Source organism: Psittacula echo (assembly GCF_963264785.1).
Source record: "Psittacula echo genome assembly, chromosome: 24".
NCBI lineage: Eukaryota > Metazoa > Chordata > Aves > Psittaciformes > Psittacidae > Psittacula > Psittacula echo.
Genome location: NC_137759.1, coordinates 5910150 through 5933190, shown reverse-complemented (window position 1 = coordinate 5933190; position 23041 = coordinate 5910150). Strand labels below are relative to the sequence as shown.

At 58.2% G+C, this 23041-nt stretch overlaps 2 protein-coding genes across 3 annotated transcripts in view; one reads left to right on the top strand and one right to left on the bottom strand.

The window, feature by feature from the left end:
* Positions 1-18: 18 nt before the first annotated feature.
* On the top strand, positions 19-5571 carry CBARP (CACN subunit beta associated regulatory protein; the record flags this gene model as incomplete). Its single annotated transcript, XM_080634185.1, has 10 exons — positions 19-238; positions 1807-1878; positions 2305-2450; positions 2525-2586; positions 2835-3000; positions 3078-3252; positions 3375-3527; positions 3719-3926; positions 4021-4204; positions 4401-5571. Exons 2-10 carry the CDS (start codon positions 1831-1833, stop codon positions 5569-5571), a joined length of 2313 nt encoding a protein of 770 aa, XP_080490311.1. The 5' UTR covers positions 19-238; positions 1807-1830.
* Positions 5572-6732: 1161 nt separating this feature from the next.
* The window catches only part of STK11 (serine/threonine kinase 11), a 34837-nt gene continuing 18528 nt past the window's right edge, over positions 6733-23041 (bottom strand). The window contains exons 7-10 of one of the 2 annotated variants that reach the window (XM_080634066.1): positions 21236-21293; positions 14724-14917; positions 8737-8973; positions 6733-7343 (exon numbers count right to left, since the gene is read on the bottom strand). In XM_080634066.1, coding sequence (XP_080490192.1) covers positions 8762-8973; positions 14724-14917; positions 21236-21293 — 464 coding nt within the window. In that variant the 3' untranslated portion in view covers positions 6733-7343; positions 8737-8761. Of the gene's footprint in view, positions 7347-8736; positions 8974-14723; positions 14918-21235; positions 21294-23041 lie in introns of both variants that reach the window. The other variant, XM_080634065.1, reaches the window with a different exon arrangement.

The window sequence follows — 23041 nt, the reverse complement described above, 5'->3', positions numbered from 1 at the left end:
AGGCAGGGCTGATACAAGCACGGTTCTGGGTACAGGCAGGACTCCGTTACAGACAGGGCTGGCTGTGGGGCAGGCAGGGCTCTGGTACAGGCAGGGCTGGTACAGGCAGGGCTCGGGGCAGCCCCTGTCCCCACGTGACGCCCGCGCCGCGCGGGGGCGGCTCCGGTTCATTCATAAATCCCGGGGCCGCCCCGCACCGAGCTCAGCGGCGGCGATGGAGCCCCGGTCCCGGCTGTAGGTGAGTGTCTGGCCCCGCCGCCTCGCGACAGCCCCTGTCGCGACACCCGGACCCGGCCCGGCCGAGGAGAGCCCATCACATCCCACCGCGCGTGGAGGTCCTGGGGGTTCCTGCATCCCTGCCAGCATCCCTACCCTACATCCCTGCCAGCATCCCTACCCTACATCCCTGCCAGCATCCTTACCCTACATCCCTGACCGCATCCCTACTCAATATCCCTGTCCGCATCCCTGCCCCACATCCTTCTCAGCCCCGTGGGGCTCTCATTTGCTGCTACCCCACATCCCTGCGAGCATCCCTGCCTGCATCCCACATCCCGGGCGGGGCCGGGGCAGCCGGGGGCAGCCGAGCTGGTCCTTCCGCTCCCCCCCGGCCCCATGGGATGCGCGCACTTGTGGGGCGCAGACCCCGCCCTCCCCCTCCGCTCCGTGCGGGAGCGCCGCGTCCCCCGGCCCGAGTCCCCCGTGTCTGTGTCCGTGTCCCGGCCCGGGGCCGCCCCGAGGCCGCGGGGACTGGCCCCTCCAGACAATGGCCGCGCTGTTCCAGCTGAGTCGCCATGGAGACGGGATTCCTCCATGATGGGGAACGGGGGGGCACCCTTCATCCATCATCCTTCCCCCCCCCCCGAGCCCCCGCCTCAGTGCCCGCAGGGATCCCATCCATGGGTGCCCATCCCACAGGGGCCGCCCCCCGCCAGGCCCCGGCTCCCCCCGTGCCCCGGGCACAGCGCGGGGGGCAGAGGAGAGACCCCCCCTTCTCCTTCCCCGGGGGTCGCGGGGTGCCTCCCATCACCCCACGTCACCCTGCAACACCCCGGTAGCTCGGCGGTGCCCCAAGGCCGGTGCAGGGGGGGGGGGTCTCCCCTAGAACAAGCCCGTATCCCTCCGAGGGGTGCGTACCGATCCCCGGTGGCCACCCCCGGCCCTCGCTGCCGGCCGGGCCCCCCCGAGCAGCGGCTCCCCCCCGGGCCGAGGCTCTATTCACCGTTTTCCCTGACCTGATTTTGAGTGGATTCCAGTGGCGCGACCCCGACACCGGCATCGCCCCCCCCCCCCGTCTCCCCCCCGGCAGCTCGGACCCTGCCGGTGCCGGAGCCGCCGCTGGGCTGACCCAGAGACCCAAGAGGCGCCGGGATCCCGCCTGCCGCCTCCCCCCCCCCCGCCTTCAGTGCCCCGAGCTGCTCCCAGCAAGCTCCCGCTTGCTCCCCCCCCGGCACAGCCCCGGCCACCACGGGGGAAGCTCCGGCTGCCGGCGGGGACGCGGGTCTGTGCCCCACGGGAAGCCGGGGCTGGGCGCAGGGTGACAGCGATGGGGGGCGAGGGCGCTGCATCCTCCTCCCCATCCCTCCATTCTCTTCCCTCCATCCCACCGCGCCTCCATCCTTCCTCCTGACCACACCCTCTCTCCATCCCTTCATCCAGGTCCCTCCCTCCCGGTCCCTCCCTCCCGGTTCCTCCCGGTCCTTCCAGCACCGCGGTGCCGGGCAGGGCCCCGGGGCCGGGCAGGACCCGCCGCCCCCCACCCCCGGCCCGGCCCCGGCACCTCCCGCTGTTTTCCCCCATCCCCAGGACGCGCTCGGGCTGGGACGGACCATGAGCGATGACCCGACACCGTGGGACAACGCGACCGAGAGCGCGACGGTGAGCAGGGCCGCGCTGCCCCCGCTGGGGTCCCGGCTTGGGGGGGTCTTGGGGGATGCGGGTTCTGCACGGTCGCCGTGGGGCTGGGGTCTGCGTGCGGCTGTCACCCCCCTGCTCCACCGCTCCCGGGGGTGGGTGACCCCTCTCCATGCCCTCTGCATCCCCGAGATGCTCTGAGTGCGGCTACGCGGGGTGCAGGCACCGACCCCCGCGCTGGGGCTGGGGTCCTGTCCCTGTCCCTGCTCGGTGTGGGGCCCCCCGGCTGCCGTTGCCTTGGTGAAGGCAGGTCCCCAGAGCCGGCAGCAGGCCCGGGGGTGGCGGGGGAGCAGGAGCATCTCTGGGGAGGGCGTCAGCCCCACACCCCGGTGGGGCCGGGGCTGGGCTGTGAACCCCCCCCTCCCGGCTCAGCCCCTGTGCCTGGCGCAGGCGGTGCCCGGCGAGGTGTCCCCGCAGGATGGGTACGTGCTGCTCCTTGCCCTGCTCTCCATCTTCATCGGCGGCACCCTGGTCCTGCTCTCCAGCATCCTGATCATCTGCCGCCGGTGCTGCGAGGCCGACCGCCAGCACTCCAGGTGGGCACCGCCGTGATGTGGGGTACGGGGGGGAGCTGCTGTGGGGCAACTGCTGACCCTGCGTCCCCCAACAGAGCCAGCGATGACCCCGAGAAAACCAACACCACCTACCTGGAGGACTCGCAGCCGGCCCAGGGTGAGCATCACAGCAACCCGCCGGTACCCACCTACCAGTAACACCAGCAGCTCCCCAGTGGGGGTGAAGCAGCTCCTGGGTCCCCCCTCTCCTGGGTGCTGGGGTGGCCACACACCCCCATTGCCCAACACCCAGCTGGGTGGTTGGCATTGAGGCCTTGGGTGCAGTGAGTTTGCCCAGCCTCAGCTGGGGATGCTGGCATGCACCACGGTGGGGGTCCCTGGTTACTGACACCCCCTTTTCCATAGACATCACCATCAAAGTGGAGGATCCCGACTGCCTTTCGTCCTCCAGCTACCGCGATGTGGAGAGCGAGCGGTTCCTGTCCTCCAGCTCCTCCACCGCCCGGCGCGTGTCCTTCAACGAGGCCGCGCTCTTCGAGCAGGGCAAGAAGACCCAGGAGAAGGGGAGGAGGTGAAGCTCCGGGCTGGGGCAAGGGAGAGCCTGGGGGGGGGACCGGGTCCCCCTTCCTAACCCTGCGTGCCCGGCAGGTACACGCTGACGGAGGGAGACTTCCACCACCTGAAGAACGCGCGCCTGACCCACCTGCACCTCCCGCCGCCCGCCCTCAAGATCGTCACCATCCACGAGTGCGAGTCCAGTGAGAACAGCCTGGCCATGACCCCGCGCCTGCCGCCCGCCAAGCCCGGCCTCGCCATCTTCCAGGTGAGCCCCGGCGGCACGGCAGGACCCAGGGTGGGGGACTTGGGGCATCGCTGGGTGCAGGGACCGGAGGATCCGGTGCAGGGCTCTGGTGTGGAGCCCCCTGAGCGCTCTCTGCCCCGCAGCCCCCCGCCGAGGCCCTGCCGCAGCCGGTGCTCCCCAGCCACGCCGTGTGCCCCAGCTCGGCCCTGCCCGGGGACACCTACAACTCCAGCGCCGACACCAGCTTCACCCAGGCCAGCCCGGCCGCCTCCTCTGACTCCGGGGAGGGCCCCTCGGTGAGTGCCAGGGGACGAGGCTGCCCCGACCCCCCCCATTCCCACTTGGGGCTCCTTGGAGCCAGGGCCCTGGGGAGGATGTGGAGAGGATGTGGAGAAACCGGCTCTGTCCCTTCCCCTTCCCCGCGGGACATTTGTGCATCAGCCGAGCGGGACGAAGCCCTCACGGTCCCCCCCCCGCGTTCTCCCAGTTGGCAGCAGCGCCCAGGAGCGGGAAGGCGGCTGGAACGGGCAGCGCCGGCCCCGGGGAGCCCCCCCCGGCCCCCGCGCAGGGCACGGTGCTGCAGTTCTTCACCCGCCTGCGCCGCCACGCCAGCCTGGACGGGGCCAGCCCCTACTTCAAGATCAAGAAGTGGAAGCTGGAGAGCACCCAGCGGGCGTCCAGCCTGGACACCAGAGGTGGGAGCTGCCCCATGGGGTTGGGCACGGGGCTCGCTGGCCGTGCTGGGATGGAACCGGCCCCCCCAGCCTTGCCCTGGGCTCCCTCCTCCAGGGTCTCCCAAGAGGCGGCAGTTCCAGCGGCAGCGGGCAGCCAGCGAGAGCATGGACCAGGAGGACCGGGACCCCCACCAGACCGACATCATCCAGTACATCGCCCGCACAGACGACGTGGCCTTCCACCCCGCGGGCGGCCCCTTCCTGCCCTCCCCCGGCAGCCCCCCACCCTCTCTCGGCAGGTATTTTTCAGTAGATAGAGGGGACGGGGAGGGGGGGGGACCGGGAAGGCTCTGGGGGGACCCCAAGCATGGGGGGGGCTCCCACCTTCAAGCGGCTTTAGTGCGGGGTGGACGGGGGGTGCATGGGGAAGGTGATGGGGACCACAGCGCTGAGTCCATGCCCGTCCCTGCCGTGATGCCGGGGTGGTGCCTGCAGGTTAGAGCCAGGCGAGGGCAGCCCCGGCGAGGCCGGGGTCCCAGAGCCCCCCAGCGCCTACCACGACATCTGGAGCCTTCGCGCCTCGCTGGAGCTCTACGCCTCCTCCGAGCGCAGCAACGACCAGGATTCGGTGCGCAGCGACGGCGGGGACAGCGTCTCCTCGGCCGGCGGCTTCCCCCCCTGCCCCTCTTCTTCCCTGGATGAGGCCGAAGGCCCCGAGGAGAAGCTCTGGGGTCGGCCCAAGTCGGAGGAGTCGGAGCCCGGCACACGCAAGCTGCTGCAGATGGACAGCGGCTATGCCTCCATTGAGGCGCCCAGCCGGGGGGGCGAGGAGGGGCCCTCCAAGGACCAGACGGCCTCCGAGAAGCGCATTTGCTTCACCAGCGCGGGGCGGAAAGGCACCATCTTCGAGAGCTTCGAGGGCCGGGAGCCGGAGGAGGAGGAAGAGGAGGAGGAAGAGGAGGAGGAGGAGGAGGAAGGGAGCACGGTGCGGGGTGCGGCTGGGGGGGGACCCCCCCCTCCCCACAGCCCCCTGGCCTGGTCCCCGTATGGGCAGATGTTCCCGGGGCGGGATGCGCTGCCCCGGCGGGACTACAGCATCGACGAGAAGACGGACGCGCTGTTCAACGCCTTCGTGCGCCACGACCCCCAGTTCGACGAGTCCCCGCTGCGGGGCAAGCACCGCTCCCGCACTCACCTGCGCAAGCAGTGGCAGCACACGAAGCAGTACAGCGACCCCGGCGTGCGCTACCCGGCGCTGGAGCGGCACCGCACCCCGCTGCGCCGCGGGGACAGCGCCAACTACCCCCTGGACACCCGCTTCCACAGCCCCCTGCCCCGCATCGTCAGCGCCGGCGACGAGGAGGCGGCGGAGGCGGCCGATGGGGTCCCCCCCGGCCCGGCACTGCCCGACCCCGAGATCCAGGTGATCGTGGAGGAGCCCGGAGAGGCGGTGCCCGAGCCCAAGGGTGGCCCCGAGCCCCCCGGGGATTGCCCCGGCCCCGGGAGGTGCCTGGGGCTGGGCTCCGGCTCGGAGCTGATGATGGACAAGATCACGGGCGGCATCGAGGAGCGGCTCTACGGGCACTTGAGGAAGGCGGCAGGGAGCCCCGAGCACACGGTGGCCGTGGCGGCCAGCGACGCCCCCCCCGACCACAGCCCTGTCTAAGGCCCAGCGCGAGGGGGAGAGACCCCGGCACAGGGGTTCGGGGCTCCATCCCCTCCTGCTGCCCCCGGCGGCACCGCGGGAGGGGCGGCCCCGGCACGGCAGGGCCAGGAGGATGCGCGGGGTCCCCTGGCTGTACCCCCCGGTGCGGGGGTCCGGCAGCGCGGGGTGGCCGAGGCGCCAGGCAGCGGCACGGGGCCCCGGGGGGGAGTTGAGATGGAGCAGAGCAAGGAGGGGATAAGCCCTGAGCCCAGCCGAGGGGTCCTGGCCCCGGCAGAGCTGTGTAGCAGACGCGCTCCCCCCGTGCTCCGGTGTTCACAAGCAATAATGCCCCCGGTGCAGCCGGGATGTCCCGGTGAGGACGGGGCCAGAGCTGGGTGCCCCCCCCCCCCATCGCAATGCCACGCTGGTGGGAAAGGGGGGGGGCGGTTATTTGGAGGGGGGGAGTCGCCTCCTCAAGCCCACCCCCCCCAGTTCTGCAGGGATCCTGGGATCTAAACTGGAAACACTGGGGTGGCTGTGCTGGGGCAAGAGGATGCTCGAGAGGCTCCTGCTGCAGCATCCCGAGGGCTGGGGAGGCGAAACGAGCCCTGGGCCCCTCCAAAGCACCCCCAATAGCGGTGGGGGCTGTTTGGGTGTAAAGGGCAAGAGCCAAGCGTGGGTGACCCCCGAGTGCTCCGCACCCCCCCTGCCCTCCGCAGGAGCTCCAGGCCCTCAGAGGATTTGTATTGATGGGTACAGAGGCAGTGGCTGCTCCTGGGGGGGGGGCTTTGCTTTTTAGTGGGGTTTTATTTGTGTTTCAAAGGATGGGTACAAAAAAAAGGGGGAAAACCCAATAGTAACTCCCCAACTGCGTTACCTGTTCCCTGGGGGGCTGGGACGGGGAGGGCCCCTCGGCCCCCCAACTGCATGCGAGTCAAGAGGCCGGGTCGCTCCTTCCCTCTGCCAAGTCTCTGTCCAAAGCACCAACTCGAGCTCCAACTCGGTGGTTTTAAGTCTATAAACAAGACAAAAAGACAAAAAACACCCCAAAGTGTGCCTCCTCTGAGCTTGTTTCCGTGCGGGGCAGGGGCTGGCTGGGGAGGGCAGGGAGCCTCCGGCCCCACATCACCCCAGAGGAGTGGCTTTGCCAGGCCGAGGAGGAAGGAGAGGACCAAACCCCACCTCGCTGCTTGCACTTTATTGTGGTTTTCTTAAAAAAAGGAGAAAAAAAGGAAAAAAAAAAAAAAAGGAAAAGAAAACAGAGTCGACGACCGCTCCCGACCCCTTCCCGAGCCCTTTACAGCATGCAGGTTTCATAGAGCTTTGCTTTGTCTTAATACCTGGGGTTTTTTTTCCTCATCTGGTTTATTTTCACACATCACGATGTGTAGGAATCTCTAAATATACCGCAAATATAAACAAAACCAAGAAAAAACCAAAAAAAAAGAGGAAAATATATAATATATAACAGTAGTCTAAAACATAAAGTGCACGGCAATGGCTTTGCACGACTTCTACACAGCCAGGGGGGCCCCGGCCCCGCTGCTCCCACCCCGAAATTCAAACCAGGAGCTGAGTCTCGATTGGCAACGTGATGGAGAGCAGCCGGGATCCATCCTCCCACGGCGAGCAGGCGCTGGCCACCGTCGGGTCCTGGGTCCAGGCAGGAGCGGGGCCGCAGGGACGGGGCCGTGGTTGGGTTCCTCTGGGTTCTTTTTGGATCACAAGCACAGTCCACGCCAGGAGAGAGGCAGAGACAGGGCGAGGGGGGGACAGGGGCTGGCCCCGGGGCGCTGCTGTGGGGAGCAGAGGGGTTACAGTGAGTGCAGGGCCCGATGTGACCATGGGCAGCTTGCACCATTCTTCAGGTCTCCCTCTCCTGATGGCACCGTGTGGATGGGAATAAGGGGCTCCCGGGGTCCTCGCTCCATCCCGGAGCTCCATCCTAGCACCCAGCCCTTCGGCCATGTCACCCCCACCTGCTCCTGCAGCCAGGAAGCAAATCCCAAGGGGAAAGTGCAGCCAAAGGAGCTTCACTTGTGCCAAGGAGACGAAGCGCTGCTTCTGTCAATGGCTTTAAGGTGTTGACTACTGGGGCAGAGCTGGGGATTCCCAACCATTCCCGGCCATCCCTGCAGTGCAAAACCCAGGCTCAGGCAGCCTGCATGGACCTTTCCCTTCCCAAAACCTCTGGGCACCTGCAGTGGAGGCCCCAACCCTGGGAACCTCTCAGAGGAGCCCCTGATCCCGCCGGGAAACCCAGAACGGAGGCATTTGCTTGTGGCTTCAGTAGGTCCCCGTGCAGGTGAGTCACTGCCAGGCATGAATTAAAGATGAAGCTGCCACAGGGGCCAAGCTCTGACAGCTGCAGGGGGAGGAACGCGCTTTATTTCTGGCTTCTTTCACACCACAAAGCTGGTCGTGATCCAGGCGGATCCAGAGCCTCAGCCCCACGGAGCCGTGACGCGCGAGCAGAGCCCGGGGGTGGCGAGCGCAGGGCCTGAGTCATCGCTGGCTCACTCATGAATGAGGGGTGGGAAGAAGGGACAGGGAATGTGGAGCCCTGGAAAGAGCCGGAAGGAGGAGGAGGGGGGAGCAGGGATGATGCTCAGCTTCCCCAGGAGGGGAAGGGGCTTGGGCATGGCCATGGGTCCAGGAGGGCTCCGCGGCAGGGAAAGGGGCTGTCCTGACACTGCAGCCCAGCAAGGGGGGAAGGATGAGGCAGCAGCTTACATGGAGAGGGTAGAGCAGAGCCAGGCAGCAGCAGAATGGGGAGCACAGGGGGGTCCCCACTGGGCTCTGCACCCCCTTCACAATGCAGAGGCTCCCGGCTCTGTGTGCCAGGGACGTGTGTGTCAAGGTTGGATATAAGGACGAAGTTCTTTACTGTGAGGGTGCTGAGGCGCTGGCACAGGCTGCCCAAAGAAGGGGTGAATGCTCCATCCCTGGCAGTGATCAAGTCCAGGTTGGACAGAGCCTTGGCCAACATGGTCTAGTGTGAAGCATCCCTACCCATGGCAGAGGTTCGAACTGGATGATCTTAAGGTCTTTTCCCACCCAAACCATTCCACGATTCTATCTGCAGAGGGATGCTCAGCACCCAGAGCTCTCCCCTCTTCACCCCAGGGGCTGCAGAACACCCCTCCTGCTGCCTCTGGCTCAGACGTGTCCCCCCCATCCCATTACCTGTGCGGAGCGAGGGGCCCCGGCCTCACTGCTGCTTGCACGTGGAGAGCTTGCGGATCTTGCTGCTGGCAGAGCAGGCCTTGCGCGAGGGGTTGGAGGAGGCGCTGGCCCGGCGCTCGCTCTTGGCTTTGGTGCTGAGCTGCCCCGGCTCCGTCCCGTTCATGCACACAGGCTTGGGCAGCCCCCGGCCGCGGCTCTGCCCATTCTGCGCCGCTGCCTCCTCCTCAGGCACCTGCCCTGCAAGGGAAGAGGGAGGTGAGGCCCCGGAGCATCGCCCCTTCCCATCGCCCGGAACGCTGCTGCTCCGGGGGGGACATCAGAGCCCGGCTCCAGCGCCTGCGAGGGCAGCACAACAGGGAGGGGTGAGGAGGGAGCAGAGGCTGCAGCCCTGTTCCTCCAGCGCTCCAGAGGGAGAAGGAAACCTGAGGGGCTGGGGGCACTATGGGGGACCCCCCGGTGGGAGAACGGCCTCAAATCAGCCCCGCTCCCCTCCGGAGCAGCTCCGTGACTCAGCACACAAAGAGCCATTTCCAGAGGCATCTCCTGCAATGGGGTCGGGTTCATTCACTCACCCCCCAGCTCAGCCCTGGCCCCCTGCTCCCACTGGTGCATCCCCAGACAGGCAGGGGCTGGTTCCCATCTCCCCCCAAACCAGATCCAGCCGAGGCAATTTCCTTCCAGCAGGAACGTCATGCTCCAGGGCCCTTCAGTTATGACTCAGAGGGGTGAGTGGAAGCGAAGGCTGTAAGACGATTATGTATAATTTTCTTTAAAGGATGCTCAATCCTTTCCCTGCCAAGGCCGAGCAGCGTCATCCGTCCGCACTTGCGCCAATGATCACCCCACTGCTCAGGGAGGAGGGGGACACACATGGGGATGGGTGGTGGGAGACACGCTCCTCCTCTGGGGGTCCACCAGACCCCTGCACCCTCCCCTGCCTCGCCGCATCCCGCCTTGGCACTGCTGCAGGATCCCGTCCTCCATCCCTGCGCTGCGCTGACAGATACACATGGCACATCCTCGGTGGGCGAGGAGGGAGAGAAGGGGCCATGGAGGTCACCTTGTTCAAAGTCACCTTCAGCACCCACCTTCCTCTCGAAGGCCTGAAGCAGTGGAGGCAGAGGGAGCCTGGCTGCAGCACAGAGCACGGCCCCAGTGCCTGGAGGGGCCCAGCTTTGGCAAAGCCTCATTCACTGGTGCAGAGGCTGGAGCAAAGCGCTGGCACAGGCTCCTCTGACAGCCCCACCAAGCCTGACCCAGGCACTTCTGCTGCTCACCTGATGCTCCACGTGCGCCCAAGTGTGTCACTGCCGGAGCCGGGGGCAACCGCAGTGTCCCGGGGGGTGTCCAGCCTTGCAGCTCCCCACAAACAGGGATGCAGCTCCTCGCACAGCTCCCCACAGAGCAGGGAGGCACCTCGGGCATGTCCTCACCTCCAGGGCTTTCTGGAAAGGCCCCGCAAGGTGGAAGGCTCAGGAGCACAAAGCAGGCACCAGTTGGACACATCTGGACCTGCCACTGACCCGCTCCCGATCCCACCGCGGGGCAGGCCCGGGCTCTATGAGCTGCTCCAGCAGAGTGGGACCTGCTGGTCACAGTGGACCCAGAGCATGGATCAGGCCATACCCCCCACCCCGAGCACAGGGTCCTTCCTCTTGTCCCCACATCCCAGCGCCCATCTGCAGCGCCTCAGATAACCCCACTGGAGCAGAGCTGGAGGCTCGTCCTTCCCTTCCTCAGCTGAACTCGGGCCAAGTCAATTCCCATTTCTGGCTGGGGAGGGAGAGAAATAACACATCCAAACAGTTCCTTTGCCTTTTGTGCGGCTCTTCCCTCCTCCCGCTCTGCCTCAGCACAGCTCCCCGAGTCTATTATGGACACAGCACGGAGGGAGGGCACGAGCTAATTTTACCTCCTCACCAGTGACAGTTGCTGACGTTCAAATTAATGAAAATAAGAACTCAACACGGGCTGAAGTCTTGGCAACTGCCTGCCCACGAGGAAGCCGGTGACCCAGCGCTGGCTGGGGGAACAGCTACATCCTACCTTGCCATTACCGGCTGCTAAAAATACAGGGATAAAAGGAGGCTGAGAGAGGCACCGGGAGCGTGCGTGTGCATCCTCACCACCTCTCACATTTCTTAATGGCTCCATCCGGCTCATTCAGGCACAGAAAAGGCTTTGCTATAAACTCATGAAGAGCTTTTGGAGTCGCTGCGTTTGTCAGGCATAAACACACATTTGTGACTTGCAGCTTCAAAGGCACCTCCCCAAGCACCAGCTTTACCTAAAGCCTCCAGCCCTGGCTTTGCCTGACAGCCTCAAACAGAAGCTGAGGGAGCAAAGGATGGAGCCTCCGCAGGAGACCTGCGCTGGAAGCAGGAAGGGGTTAATGGCAGGGAGGAAAAAGCAGAGCACAGCCTTCTAAATGTGAAAGGGGCACAAGATGATTACACCCATCTACTGCATCTCCCAGAGCTGAGCCTTCTGGAGAGGACATGGGGCCACAGCGCTCCCCTGGTGTTGAACACCCCTGAACCAGCTCTGTCTGCAGGAGTCTTTAAATAACCCCTTAATATACAAGCATAGTCCCCAGCCCCTTCTTCCTCTGCAGGATTTAATGAGGTTCCTTCTCCTCCCTCCTCAACGCCCACCTATGAGTCACTTTACTCCCGCTCTCGCTGACCAGCAGAACCACAACCGAATCCACAGGGGTTTGACACTTTTATTGTCATAGGGTGTCTCTGAGATGTAACAGGGGCCTGGAGCTGAGCGAGTTCAAAGGGATCCTGCAGGAAGACCTGAGTAAAGAGATGAGCATTTATCCTTCCCTGTGCTGTACCCACAGCTCCCCCCTCACCCCGCTCCTCCAGGAGCTTCTCAGGAGGGTTCTGCTTCTGGTGAGGGATTTCTGTCCACCACAAAGACTGAACCTGCAAACTGCACCTTCCTTCCCCATCTCCCTCCTTCCTCTTACCCTTTGGTCAACAGCCTTATTTTAAGGGATCTCTACAAGACCTGGGAATCTGTCACAACCACAACCTCCCTAAGCCAGGGCCCAGCAGTGACGGCTGCACAGGAGCAGCACGAGAACATCCAGCACAGAGAAACCCTCTTCCTGCTCAGGGTGGTTCCCTGGGGAGCTCCATCCACCCTTCATGGACCCATCCAGCTCAGTCTGTAACACCCGAGGGCTGGGAGGAAGACATGCAGAAGCCACTTCGCTCTCTACCTAAGCCATCAGCAACAACTCTTGAAACAACCCAAAGGTTAAACCCATCAAAAGGCACCAGTTAAACCAAAGTCATGTCCAGCCCACCCACCCTGGCTAACTAAGGTGGGAAGTGCTGGTTTATGGGGCCACAATTCATCTTTAGGTCTTTAATCCCTCTGAAACAGCACAAATTACGAGAACTTAAAACATCTCCCAGTAATTTGCCTGTCATTTCTGAAATGACAGGTCTTATTTGGGTTTAAATACTGCTGTTTGCATAAAGAGTACGCAATAGCTGGTAGTGCTGCTCTGGAGATGATCTCCCACTATCAGAGTCACCTGCCTGTGTGGGTACATCCAGCTCACTGGCAGACAGGGCTGCTGGGGGAGCAGTAGCATGTGCAGCAGCCAACCACAGCACTAAGAGCTCCAGACTCTCAGCAGCAGCTGGGACGGGCAGCTCCATCCTGGGCTGCTGGACACACCACTGCTGGGGGGAGTCTGCCCAAGCTTCTGCTTTTTACATCCCATAAAGCAGGCAGCAAGGCAGGCTCATCCCCACTGGGGAAGCTAAAAAGAAACAGAACATTTCAACTAGAATTGAGAACAGGGAGGAACGTATCTTCTGCCCAAGCCCATTCGTGGGGCAGGTCTGCAGGAACAGGCTGGATTTCACCAGTAACCCAACTCTGCAAGGGGTCACAAACCATCACGAACCATCTTACTACAGTGCATTGAGCCCCTCTGCTTAAAAATACAAACCCAAAAGCTAAGGAATGATTCCTCTGCAGAACAAAGTTACCTGCTTTGGAAACAATGCAACTGTCCTGGAGATAGGGAGGGCCCTGGGGGAAGCAAGGAGATGATCCTGCACTCTCCAGCCACTGCCATTAGCTCAGGCCAAGGGAAGCCCAAGAGGGCAGTGGCTCTGGGGCTTAGGCTAAGCTTCACTCTCCTCTTCTGCACTCACGGCTGGTGGGAGCACGGCTTCCTCTCCAAACAGCTCTGCAGGGCTGCGCAGTGCTCTCCTCTGTCAGCTAAGCCCTGCCTCAACTTCCTCCTCCTCCTCCTCTGCAGCTGGGAACGCACAGGGAAGCAACAGAGCACGGTTAGAGAGATGCACAAGCTTGTTCTCTAGACCGACACCCAGAAAGCAGTAACAGACTCTGCTCTTGGGCTGCCTGAGAGACAGTCAAGCACTAAGAGCAACAGATCACAGAGGTTATCATCTGGCCCTCCAAGGGAGCTTACACGCAGGCCAACTGAACCTTCCACCTCTTGAAGCCAGTTTGGAAGGAAAATGCAACATCAGAGAGGGATGTAAGTGATGCTGATTATGGATTTTCAAGCCTCATCATTGTGCCCAGGTCCCACTGCCTGTGACAGGGCTCCCAGCCCCGGCACTTTGGCAGAATCATGTCTTGGGTACTTATGCACAGACTGTTTCCAGTGAGAGCTCTTGCAGAGGGAAACAGCAAACCCTGACAACAGAGAACGCATCTGGTAAGCTCTCATCTCTCATGCTTCTGCACTTAGAAGGGCCCCATCAATCAAGTATGTGCTCCATGAGCCTTTTGAAGAGGATCCCTCCCTTCAGAAGCCTCCACTGAGCTATGAGGAAAGGCCTGGCCCTGATCAGATTCTAGCACAAAAGTCCATGGGATGTAAGAAGAGAGCAAAGAACAGAGCTCTGTGGGTCACCCAGCTGGCACTGGGACATTCCTTCTATTAGAATGGGTTATAAATTCCCCAACTGCCACCAGTGAATCAGCACTTGGAACCGATTGATTCCACTTTGCTGAGACATCATCATCTTGGCAGCTCCCCCTTGGACCCACGGACAGATCTGCTTGGACCCTGTTGGGGGCTGATGCCCAAAGAAAGTCTGAGCGTCAGGCTTGAACTACAGAAGCCAGGGCTCTCCTCATCACAAGGGAAGGTCGGGCACAGGAACTTCTAACACGGGGTGGTGAGCCCATCAGCTTCCCTACAAATGGCACTTGACACCTGCCCTCCAAAACAACTGAACCAGGCTGGAGCAGTTAATCTACAACTCATGTTCTGTTGATGGAGGCAGGGAAACAAAGAACCTGCCCTGATCACACAGCACTGCTGTGATGACTAAAACCAAGCAGCTTTTGTCTTGAGTCTCACCACAGCCATGCCCTTCAGCCCTCACCAGCAACATGGCTTACAGGAACAGCGAGGCCGAAGAACAGCTATTTGATTACCACCTCTTTGTAAGAGCTGCATGGCTAAAACCACACACCCCCCTGTACTTACTGGTTGGCTTACCTTGAAACAACAGGAAACCCCTAACAAAGGAAGAAGCAAATCTGTAAGTAGATAGTTACCAAGGCTGGAGCAGAAAAAAGAGCTCAGTGTAAGGCTACAAGCAGCCTTCTTTCTCCACATGTGCCATCTCCTCTGAACACTGAGTCATTTTAGGGCTCTGCTCCAAAATAACTCAGTCTAGCAAAAGAATTAAATGTGCTAAACAACATTGTCCAGGAGGAGCAGCTATTATGGGATGAAGGAAGGAAATGGGCATATGGGTAATGCACAGGAAGGGGCATCCTGGTTGATCAAATAAAGGATGGAGGCATCCGGAGCATCACAGCTACTCACTAGGTGTGATTCACCCCACAGTAATCAATAGTCTCCTCCGCTGCTAAGAGGATTAGTTGGACCTCGAGGCCTTTCCTGAAAAGCTTGAAATGGATGGAAAACAAGCCACTTCTGCCCTACCCATCCCAGTTCCATTCTGTCCTACCTGGTACTGTGAAGTCCTGAGTGTAGATGATATCATCTTCAATGTCATACAAGTCATCATCTTCTTCCTCATTGTAGCCATGCAGATCTTCCAGATAAGGCACCGCCGTCATACTTCTCCACCGGTCCTTTGTTTCTGGGCTGGGAGGAATGGGCACCAGAGCCTCTGCCTGAGCGTGTTTCTTACGAAACCAACTGCAAAGAGGCCAAGAGCAGGACGTCAGCAGCACAGCTTCACTGCCCAGGAGGCACAGAGAAACCCCACACCCCACGAGAGGGGCCCATTCCAGCCCAACATTCAAAGGTTCATTATGGAAAGCTTCCTAGATGGTTTTCTGGCACTGCAGGGTTTTTAAATGTAGAATAAAAGAGAGCAGAGTGTTAAGAAAGGTGAGTGTCCTGCTGACAGCGCCATAGGGACACCTGCATCTACAAAGAGCAGCTCAGGGCCTGGAAAGAGAGCTCAGGAACATTTTCCCCATCACCAACTCAGGCCCAGACCCTCGATGAGTCAAAACACACCAGCAGAGCTGCTAGAGCTCTGAGATTTAGCGTTAAAGCAAGCAGAAGGAACTTCTCTCTTAAAGCTGAGGCTAATCCAGCACAAGACAACAAAGTTTGCAGCATGTTAGTCTAAAGAGAGTGGTATTTACTCCCGAGCTCCTTTAACAGGCAGTTTCCACACGGCCACAGCAGAAACGCTTCTACTTTATCTTTTTATCCCACTTCTGTCTCAGGGGACTTCTATTACCATTAAACCCAGAGTGCTACCATCTGCCCAGCAAAGGGTATCAGCTCTGAAAGCTGTTCTTAACCAGCTCAAGAGACTAACAGGCATCACATCAGCAACCCAGAAGCCAACTGGGTGCACTCTTGCATTGTTACCACCCTTTCTAGCAGGGGTCCAGTACTAGGCTGTCTCTGGGACATCTGCGAGTGCTGCACGTGGGCACCGAGTTTCCTGGAAGCACTGCTGGAATACTGCATGGGATCCTTTCTTCTGAATGCAGGTGGGAACAGAAGTTCCTTCAGTCCTGGGTACTTCTAACCTGCCCTTCCAGCCCACCCCCCCCAACACATCCCACTCCCTTCCCTGAGCCAGCCAGGTTTTATTGCTCCAGTTCCAAACTCTGTTTAGGAAGGAAGGCTTGGATGCCCCTTCTGCACAGGAGAACTGTAAATCTAACGTCATTCTAGCCTTACATTGCTTTGACATTGCCTGAAAAACCAGTGGCATTCTCACAAAACTATCCAGCCAAAGCAAAGAGTTAGGAGATGAAAATGTAGCTACTGGGACAAATCAGCTTGGATTCAGAGGAGTGAACCCTCATCCAGAGACCTGCTTCACAATTAGCACCTTTCAACTCTTTTCTCTGTAGCAATTGAGTTTTAAAGCGAGGAAGATAGCAGCATCCTGCCACGTGCAGGAGGAAAGAGCAAGGCAGCCCCTATAGCCTGAAGGTTCAGAAGGAAACGTGTTTTGGTTAATCACATGTCAACACCATGCAAGGAATCATGTTCCATTCAGATCCGATTGGTCAGGTTCCACCTCTGGTTCATGAAGAGGCATCACCAGAGTGAAGGGAAAGGTCAGCCCTGCTCCTGGCTCAGCAGGACCAGATTTTGGCTAGCAGTTTTAGCAAGGCCCTTGCCTGGCTTCCTTGGTGATGTGCATGGCACACAGCACTCCTAATCCCATCATTTCATTTCCCTGCCTTGGGAGGCTGCTTTCATCAAGGAAGCAAATGGCAGGATCAGCCAGCGCAGGGCAGCGGAGCCAACACAGCCACCGGAGCTGCAGGGATCCAAACTAAACAGCATGGATCCAAGGAGGATGGAGCATCCTGACAAATAAGATCAGAATGACTGCCATTAAAAGGAGCATTTTCAAAGGAGAAAGCCTGGAAGTCTCTCCAGCAACTGGTGTTGTTATTTTGCTGTATTTCAGCTCTGCCTCTTGCTTTCCTTCTGTCCTACTTACCAGGAGAGTAAAAATAGGTTTTTATTAACAGCAGAAACCTGAGTCGCTGTGCTCGAGTCATAATGATTCCATCCTCTGGGAGGTGATTTCAAACACTTGCATATGCATGTATGGTAATGAGGCTATAGACTGAGAAGAGAAATTCATTGAAGTTCTAAGAAAAATCAAAGCCCTCTTGGAAGGAGCCTCAAGCAATCCTGTATGGAGCAGCAGAGTATTTCCCAGCAAGCAATTTTCCAGCAGGGACAGACATTCTGCTTTCTGCACTGGTGCTAAATGATATTAGTGAAGATTTGCTCTTCAGCTGAGGACCACTGGCTCCATCAAACACCCTCATCTGGCTCAGGAAGCTGCTGCTCACTGATGAAGCCAGAAAGTGGCCACTCTCCCATCACTCAGCGATGCAGATGAGGTCGAGTGCATCCTCACCCTTCATCAGTGACCCTAAACCATGGGCTGGATTACTGCTGCCCACAGAGTGCCCTATTTCACCATTTGTCCCCAGTTTCATACAAGTTTTCTGAGCCAGCGACACAAACTCTGCTCTTTTCAAGTCCTGGTATAAGCAAGGTTAAAATAAGCAGCAGTAAGCACAGCTGCAGCTTCCAAACACTCCCAGCTAATTCACTTCCCATTCTAGGTCACAAATACTTCAGTTTGCTTGTTTTGTACAGGGACAATTTGCTCTGAAACCAGATGCCAAGCTGCAGGCCACCACCCTGCCAGCAGGGATGGCTTATGGAAGACTCCCCATCCCTGGCAGTGCTCAAGGCCAGGCTGGATGCGGCTTGGAGCAAGCTGCTCTAGTGGAAGGTGTCCCTGTCCATAGCAGGGAGTTGGAACTGGGTGAGCTTTAAGGTCCCTTCCAACTCAACCCAGTCTGTGACTCTACAAAAGCACTGGGGAGGATGGTACGGCAGCTCCAAGGCCTCAGGAGGAGACAGGAGCCTAGCAGGTTAACCTGCACCTCCACTAATGAAAGGTGGGAGGTGGAAGTACCTTCTCTTTCCTGCTATCAACTCTGGCAATCGTGTCTACGACTGAACAAATTAAGTGTGACACTCGTGGAGAAGGCAGGCAGGATGGTTGCCTTGGAAACGAGGGACAGAGGTAGAATTCTGCATCCACTCCATCACTTCAAGTGCTGCAGCAGGGTCAGTGAATTAGCTACAAAATGCAGTGTATGAGCATTAAACCCTTCAGCAAAAGCACGGGGTAGAGGAGATGGTGAATGGTCTATAGAGAGCAGGTTGGTAACTCCCTGGCTCTGGGCAGCTTCTCTTCACTGCCCCATGTTTCCTCCCCAGAGTACAAAAGAGGAGAAGTGAAGAGCTCAGTTTTCCTTGGCACAGCATCCTATCCCGATCCTTCTGGGAAGAGCAGGCTTCATGGCTCTTGCATTGTCAGTCAGGGGTCAATTTCTGGCAGTTGATAAACTCTGAGAGTTGGAATTCATTGCAGTTCACAGCTCAGAGGCTGCACTGCACACACCTCAGGAGGAGGTCTGAAAAGCCTCTGGAAGCAAAGAGGAGAATGTGGCTTTGTCCTGAATTAAAACCAAGTGCAGAACCATGAGCGTGATGCAAGAGTTCAGCTGCAGAAGGGAGGAGAGGAGAAAGGAGCTGGCAGGTACAACCCGAAGTAGTCTCTGCCTACAGCAGTATTCAGGCAAGGCTGTGGCTGCAGGGGGGGAAAGTGTTGGGAGCAGATGACACAAATAAAGGGAGGAATGGCAGAATTCCCATCGCTGGGCCATAGACACCTGCCTGCTGCTTCTCGGAGCAGGACTCAACACTCCTCAGTGCTCCCCTGACCCCCTGATGAAGCCCCTTTAGTCTTGATCCCCCTATGAGAGCAAGAAACAGCACCTCATGGGAGGTGTTTATCCAGCTCTGGATGGATCCCGAGCACCCAGACACCTACTCTGTGACACTTCCCTTGGGATCACCCTTCCCACAGGACAGGGGAACACGGCCCCTTCCCATCGTGCTGACACAAGCCTGGTCTGGCAGCGCTTGGCTCCACTACCCAGGACACAGCGTTGTCCTTGCTGGTTTTCAGGGCACTTTGAGAATCCCCTTTGTCCATCGGAGCAAGGCACCAGCCACAGCAGTCCAAAGACATAAAAGGAGACTTGCAGCAGCACGGGATGGCACTGGGCAATTCTGATTTGAGGCAGTATCCATCCCAGCAGGGCAGCCCGGGGAAGGCGCTTGGTGTTTCTATAGCCTAGTTCCTGTGCCTTAACACATGCTTTTGTGGGAGGAGTGTAGAGAAACCTAAAATCATTAATGACTATTGCTCCCACACACACACGAAATCTAAGGCTTCTAGAAAGCAACCTTTTTCTTACTGAAATGCTTTCCCAAAACCCCTCTGAGGATCCCGAATGGCTCCTGCTGTCTCCCCACTGCTTCGTGTGCTTCAAAAATACACCAGGGTCAGGTCAAGCAGAAGGGCTAAGCTGCCCTCTATTTAAAGAAACCCAGGAGAACCAAACCCTGGATCCTTTAGCACAATGCTCCTCCACAGAAAGGAGATGGACAGGCACATCCAAGCTCTGCTGGGTTTGATGTCATTATTAGGATGCCAGAGCAGGAGGAAGGAGGCAATTACTAACAGGGGAGAAGAGCCTGTTAAGAAGCACTGGTTAAGCTCACAGCTAACTAATAAGGGGCTAAGCCTTGGAAACATTCCTGTGTTTGCAGGTAGAGCCTTTCCTCAGCCTCTCTCAGGGCTATGAGATGAAAAGCCTCCTCACAGCAGCTCTGCCCAGGGAGAGGGCTGGCTGGGCACAGGAATCACTGGGATCTGCTTGCTCTAGTTTCTGTGGCTCTCTAACGGCAGGCAGGGTCTCTAGAGAAGCCTCTTTGCTTCCAGCTGGGCAGAGGTGACACAAAAACTCGCTGCCACGTGGGAGAGGTATAAATGAAACCCACAGGGTTGGGTAAGTGGCTCCAATACCCAGCAGATACACGCGAGAACCAGCTACGCTGCCCCAGGCTGAGGGGGAGTTCACCCGCAGCATCTAAAGGAAAGAAAAGGCTTCTAAAACACCCAGTAATGCACTCCTGGACTTAATTGCTGCTGTGCTTCTTCCCAGTGCTTATTGACAAAGCATTGGAGGGACTGTGTAAAAGCTGGTCACCACCCTGCACCAGCTGTAATGAACAGGAGAACTACTTCACTGGGAAGTACAACAGTGCTTTGCTGTCTGGCTTGAAGCACTCCAGTTCTCAGTGGTGGAGGGGAGGATGGTCAGGAACAGCAGGAGCTTTTGTTTCCAAGAGCAGCTGTATAGGTGCTTTAAGCACTGCGCAGCATTTCAGAGGCCAGCCCCAAGCAGCGTCTCATGTGCACGGGCAGAGGAGGCTTGAAAAGCAAATGCGTGCTCCCATCCCCTCCCAGACTCAGAGGAACAACCAGTGCACAGCTCTTGGCTACTGGTAACAGTTGGCATGGCTTAACTGACTGCCCAGGCTATGTAAGACCTGCCTCCTGCCTCGGACCCTCACCATGGGAAGGGAGCAGTCGCTCCCCTGTGGGACACCAGCGCGGTTCAGACCTGGCAGGTTTTGTTCCAAGGCTCCTGCAGACGCCTCCCATGCTATGACCTCTAGCAGGGACCAGCACCTGGCACCACACGGTGAGCACTGCTGATGGTTTTCCACAGACACACCAAGAAAACGGGGCTCTTCCTGCCTGTAGGAAGCACATTGGAGGCCATCGCCTCCCAGAGCCTTGTTTTTCCAAGGTTCCCAAAAGCTTCCTGGGAAGCTGGCAGGCAGGGCCCCTGCTGAGCAGCTGTGGTCCGAGCAGCTCTGCCTGTCCTCAGAAGCACTTCCTATTCAGAGAGCAGATAAGCTACTGCAGCCTCCGCAGTGAAGCATCCTTCTGATGCTTTTTGTTCTTGTACTTTTATCCGCCCAGGAAATCTCTGCTCCGAGGCAGCACGTTCAAACAGATCCTCAAGGGAAAAAAAAAGCCTTAGAGATAACAGGGCCCTTTCTCCCCCCAGACAATGCCAAGGAGAAAGGGGGAGGGAGGAGGATGACATTAAAGAGAAAGAAAAAAGATTTCCTATTGTCCTGGAACGCTTCTGCACATCCTGATTCCATATGGAGCAAATACCAAGGGCTATTTCAGTCACGAGACTGCCCAGAAAACCAGAACTAACACACATGACTGAACAGTCCTAGTTCAATAACCCAGCTTTAAGGAACCCCTGTTCTTCTGCTCCATTAGCACTATCCAGAGCCCTTAATTACCAAGAACCAGTCACACTGGAAGCAGATTTCCAACATATTCATTATTTACTGGTTAGCAATTCAAATGCTTGCACCGGATGCTCTAATAGGAGGGAAAAAAGCCAAGTGAAGGTTGCCAGAGCTCCAGCAGAGCTGGAGGAAGGGTATCTAGTGACTTCCATGTGTCTGCTGTCAAAAGGAAAAATGAGTTGAGAGCAATAGCACAGGTACATTAGCATAAGAAGCAGAAAGAGAATGACTAATAGGAAGAAGCTGAACACTCACTTGTGCTGCCTTATCTGCTGTATTGAAAATCTCTTGGCTGGGTCGTATTCAAGCATCCCTGAAAAGAAGGAAAAAAAAGTCCAGGTGTGATCACAGATGCTCTCAGCCAAGTTGAAGACAGGAAGCATAAAGCTCTGCCCTTCCCTCCCACCTCCCTTCCCAACAGCCACTGGGATGTCCAGCCCTCCTTGGCAGCTTAGGGAGCCTTTACATCCAGGAAGAACCTGCTGCTTGGGTCACAGGAAGCTCAGCACAGCATCCCCACTCCATTGCTGACTACCTGCTCGAGGCTGTTCCTCAGTTTCCCCACCTGCAAAGCGGATATGACCTTTCCCTCCATCACCCTGCAGGGACAGCAGCTCGCACAGGCCTGGATCATACGTCCGAGCATGTCTTCAGGCAAAGAACATCAAGACTTTGCATTTCACAGAAAATGCTATTGAACTTTCCCCATGGAAGGGCCAAAGCCTGAGGCACAGCATACATCCAGTTGCTCAGCATCCCAGAAACTCCAGGCCAGTGAAATTCTATTGTGGAAGTACAGAGAACAATCTACTGTCCCTCCTTTTGCCCCAGCCAAGAGGCTGATTTCTGGTATCGCCTGCTAAGATAACTGGGGAGGGGGTAAGAAGAGGGAAGAGAGGAAACATAGCTCTCTAGGAGGGAGGTGGATTCTTTCAACAGACCCACAAGATGCTCCACTACCTTTAGAAAGCTCCACAACTCAACAGAAGGAAGTAGCAAATTTTGCCATATTCTTCAGAAACCAGCCAGTGGGACCTAACACATCCATCCAGCAGCACCCAAGCCATTCCCCAATGAAGGGTCCAAGAACACATTCCTCTAAACTGACATTAACAAAGCGCCACTGCTGCACATTACAAGGCGTTCTGCTTTCACTGGATGATACTCCCCTTGTTGCTCTTGCAGCACCAGCGCTGCTGTCGTGAAGCAGGCAGCATGAAGAGAAGAGGTTGGGACAGAGGCGAGAGAACAGGAGGGCGCCATCTCCAGCAACCAGAAGACAGGCTACAAAGCACACATGACTGTCAAACAGGAGCTAGAGAAGGTCAAGTGCATCACAGGCATCTGGCCTCATGAACTCAAAGCACTCGAGTCTTTAGAGCACACCGGAAACTTGTACTTGCCCTGCTGAGGCCACAGGAGCCACCACGCAGCTACGTCAGAGTTACACAGCTGAGCAAGAGTGGAGCTACAGCAACAGCTCCCTGCACGAGAGCTGGCAGCCTCCGGAGCAGCCCCTTCTCTCTGGTATCTTCTCTCCTGAGCAGGCTAAAGCCTATAAACAAGAAACTGTCAGCCCAGGCTGCAGCTACAGACCACAGCCATACGTGGCAGGAGTGCCCTGTGCTCCAGCACGTCCCCCAGCAGACCCGACAGCCTTCTTGGAGGCTGCAAGGGACCCTGGAGATCACCTAGTGCAAACCTCCTGCTTGAAGCAGGCTCAGTTTGCCCAAGGCTGTGTCCAGTGGGGTTTGGAATAACTCTGAGGATGGAAACTACAACCCCTCAATGCAACCTGCTCAGCCCCCCTTGCAGTAAAGGAGTTTTCTCACATTCCGGAGGAATTTCTCTTCACCTCATAAGAAATAGTAATTGAAAAACGAGATGGGAAGGTGGTTCAGAGTCAAAAAAAAATCCCCCACCTAATTAAATAACCTATTAATAACCTATTCCTAAGATCATTAGGCAGTTTCACGGCTGAGCTGCCCAAATGTGTTGGCTTTTTTAAGAAATAGGACTGCAAAGAGACTTTATGTGAAGTTCAGGGGACACCCAAGCAAG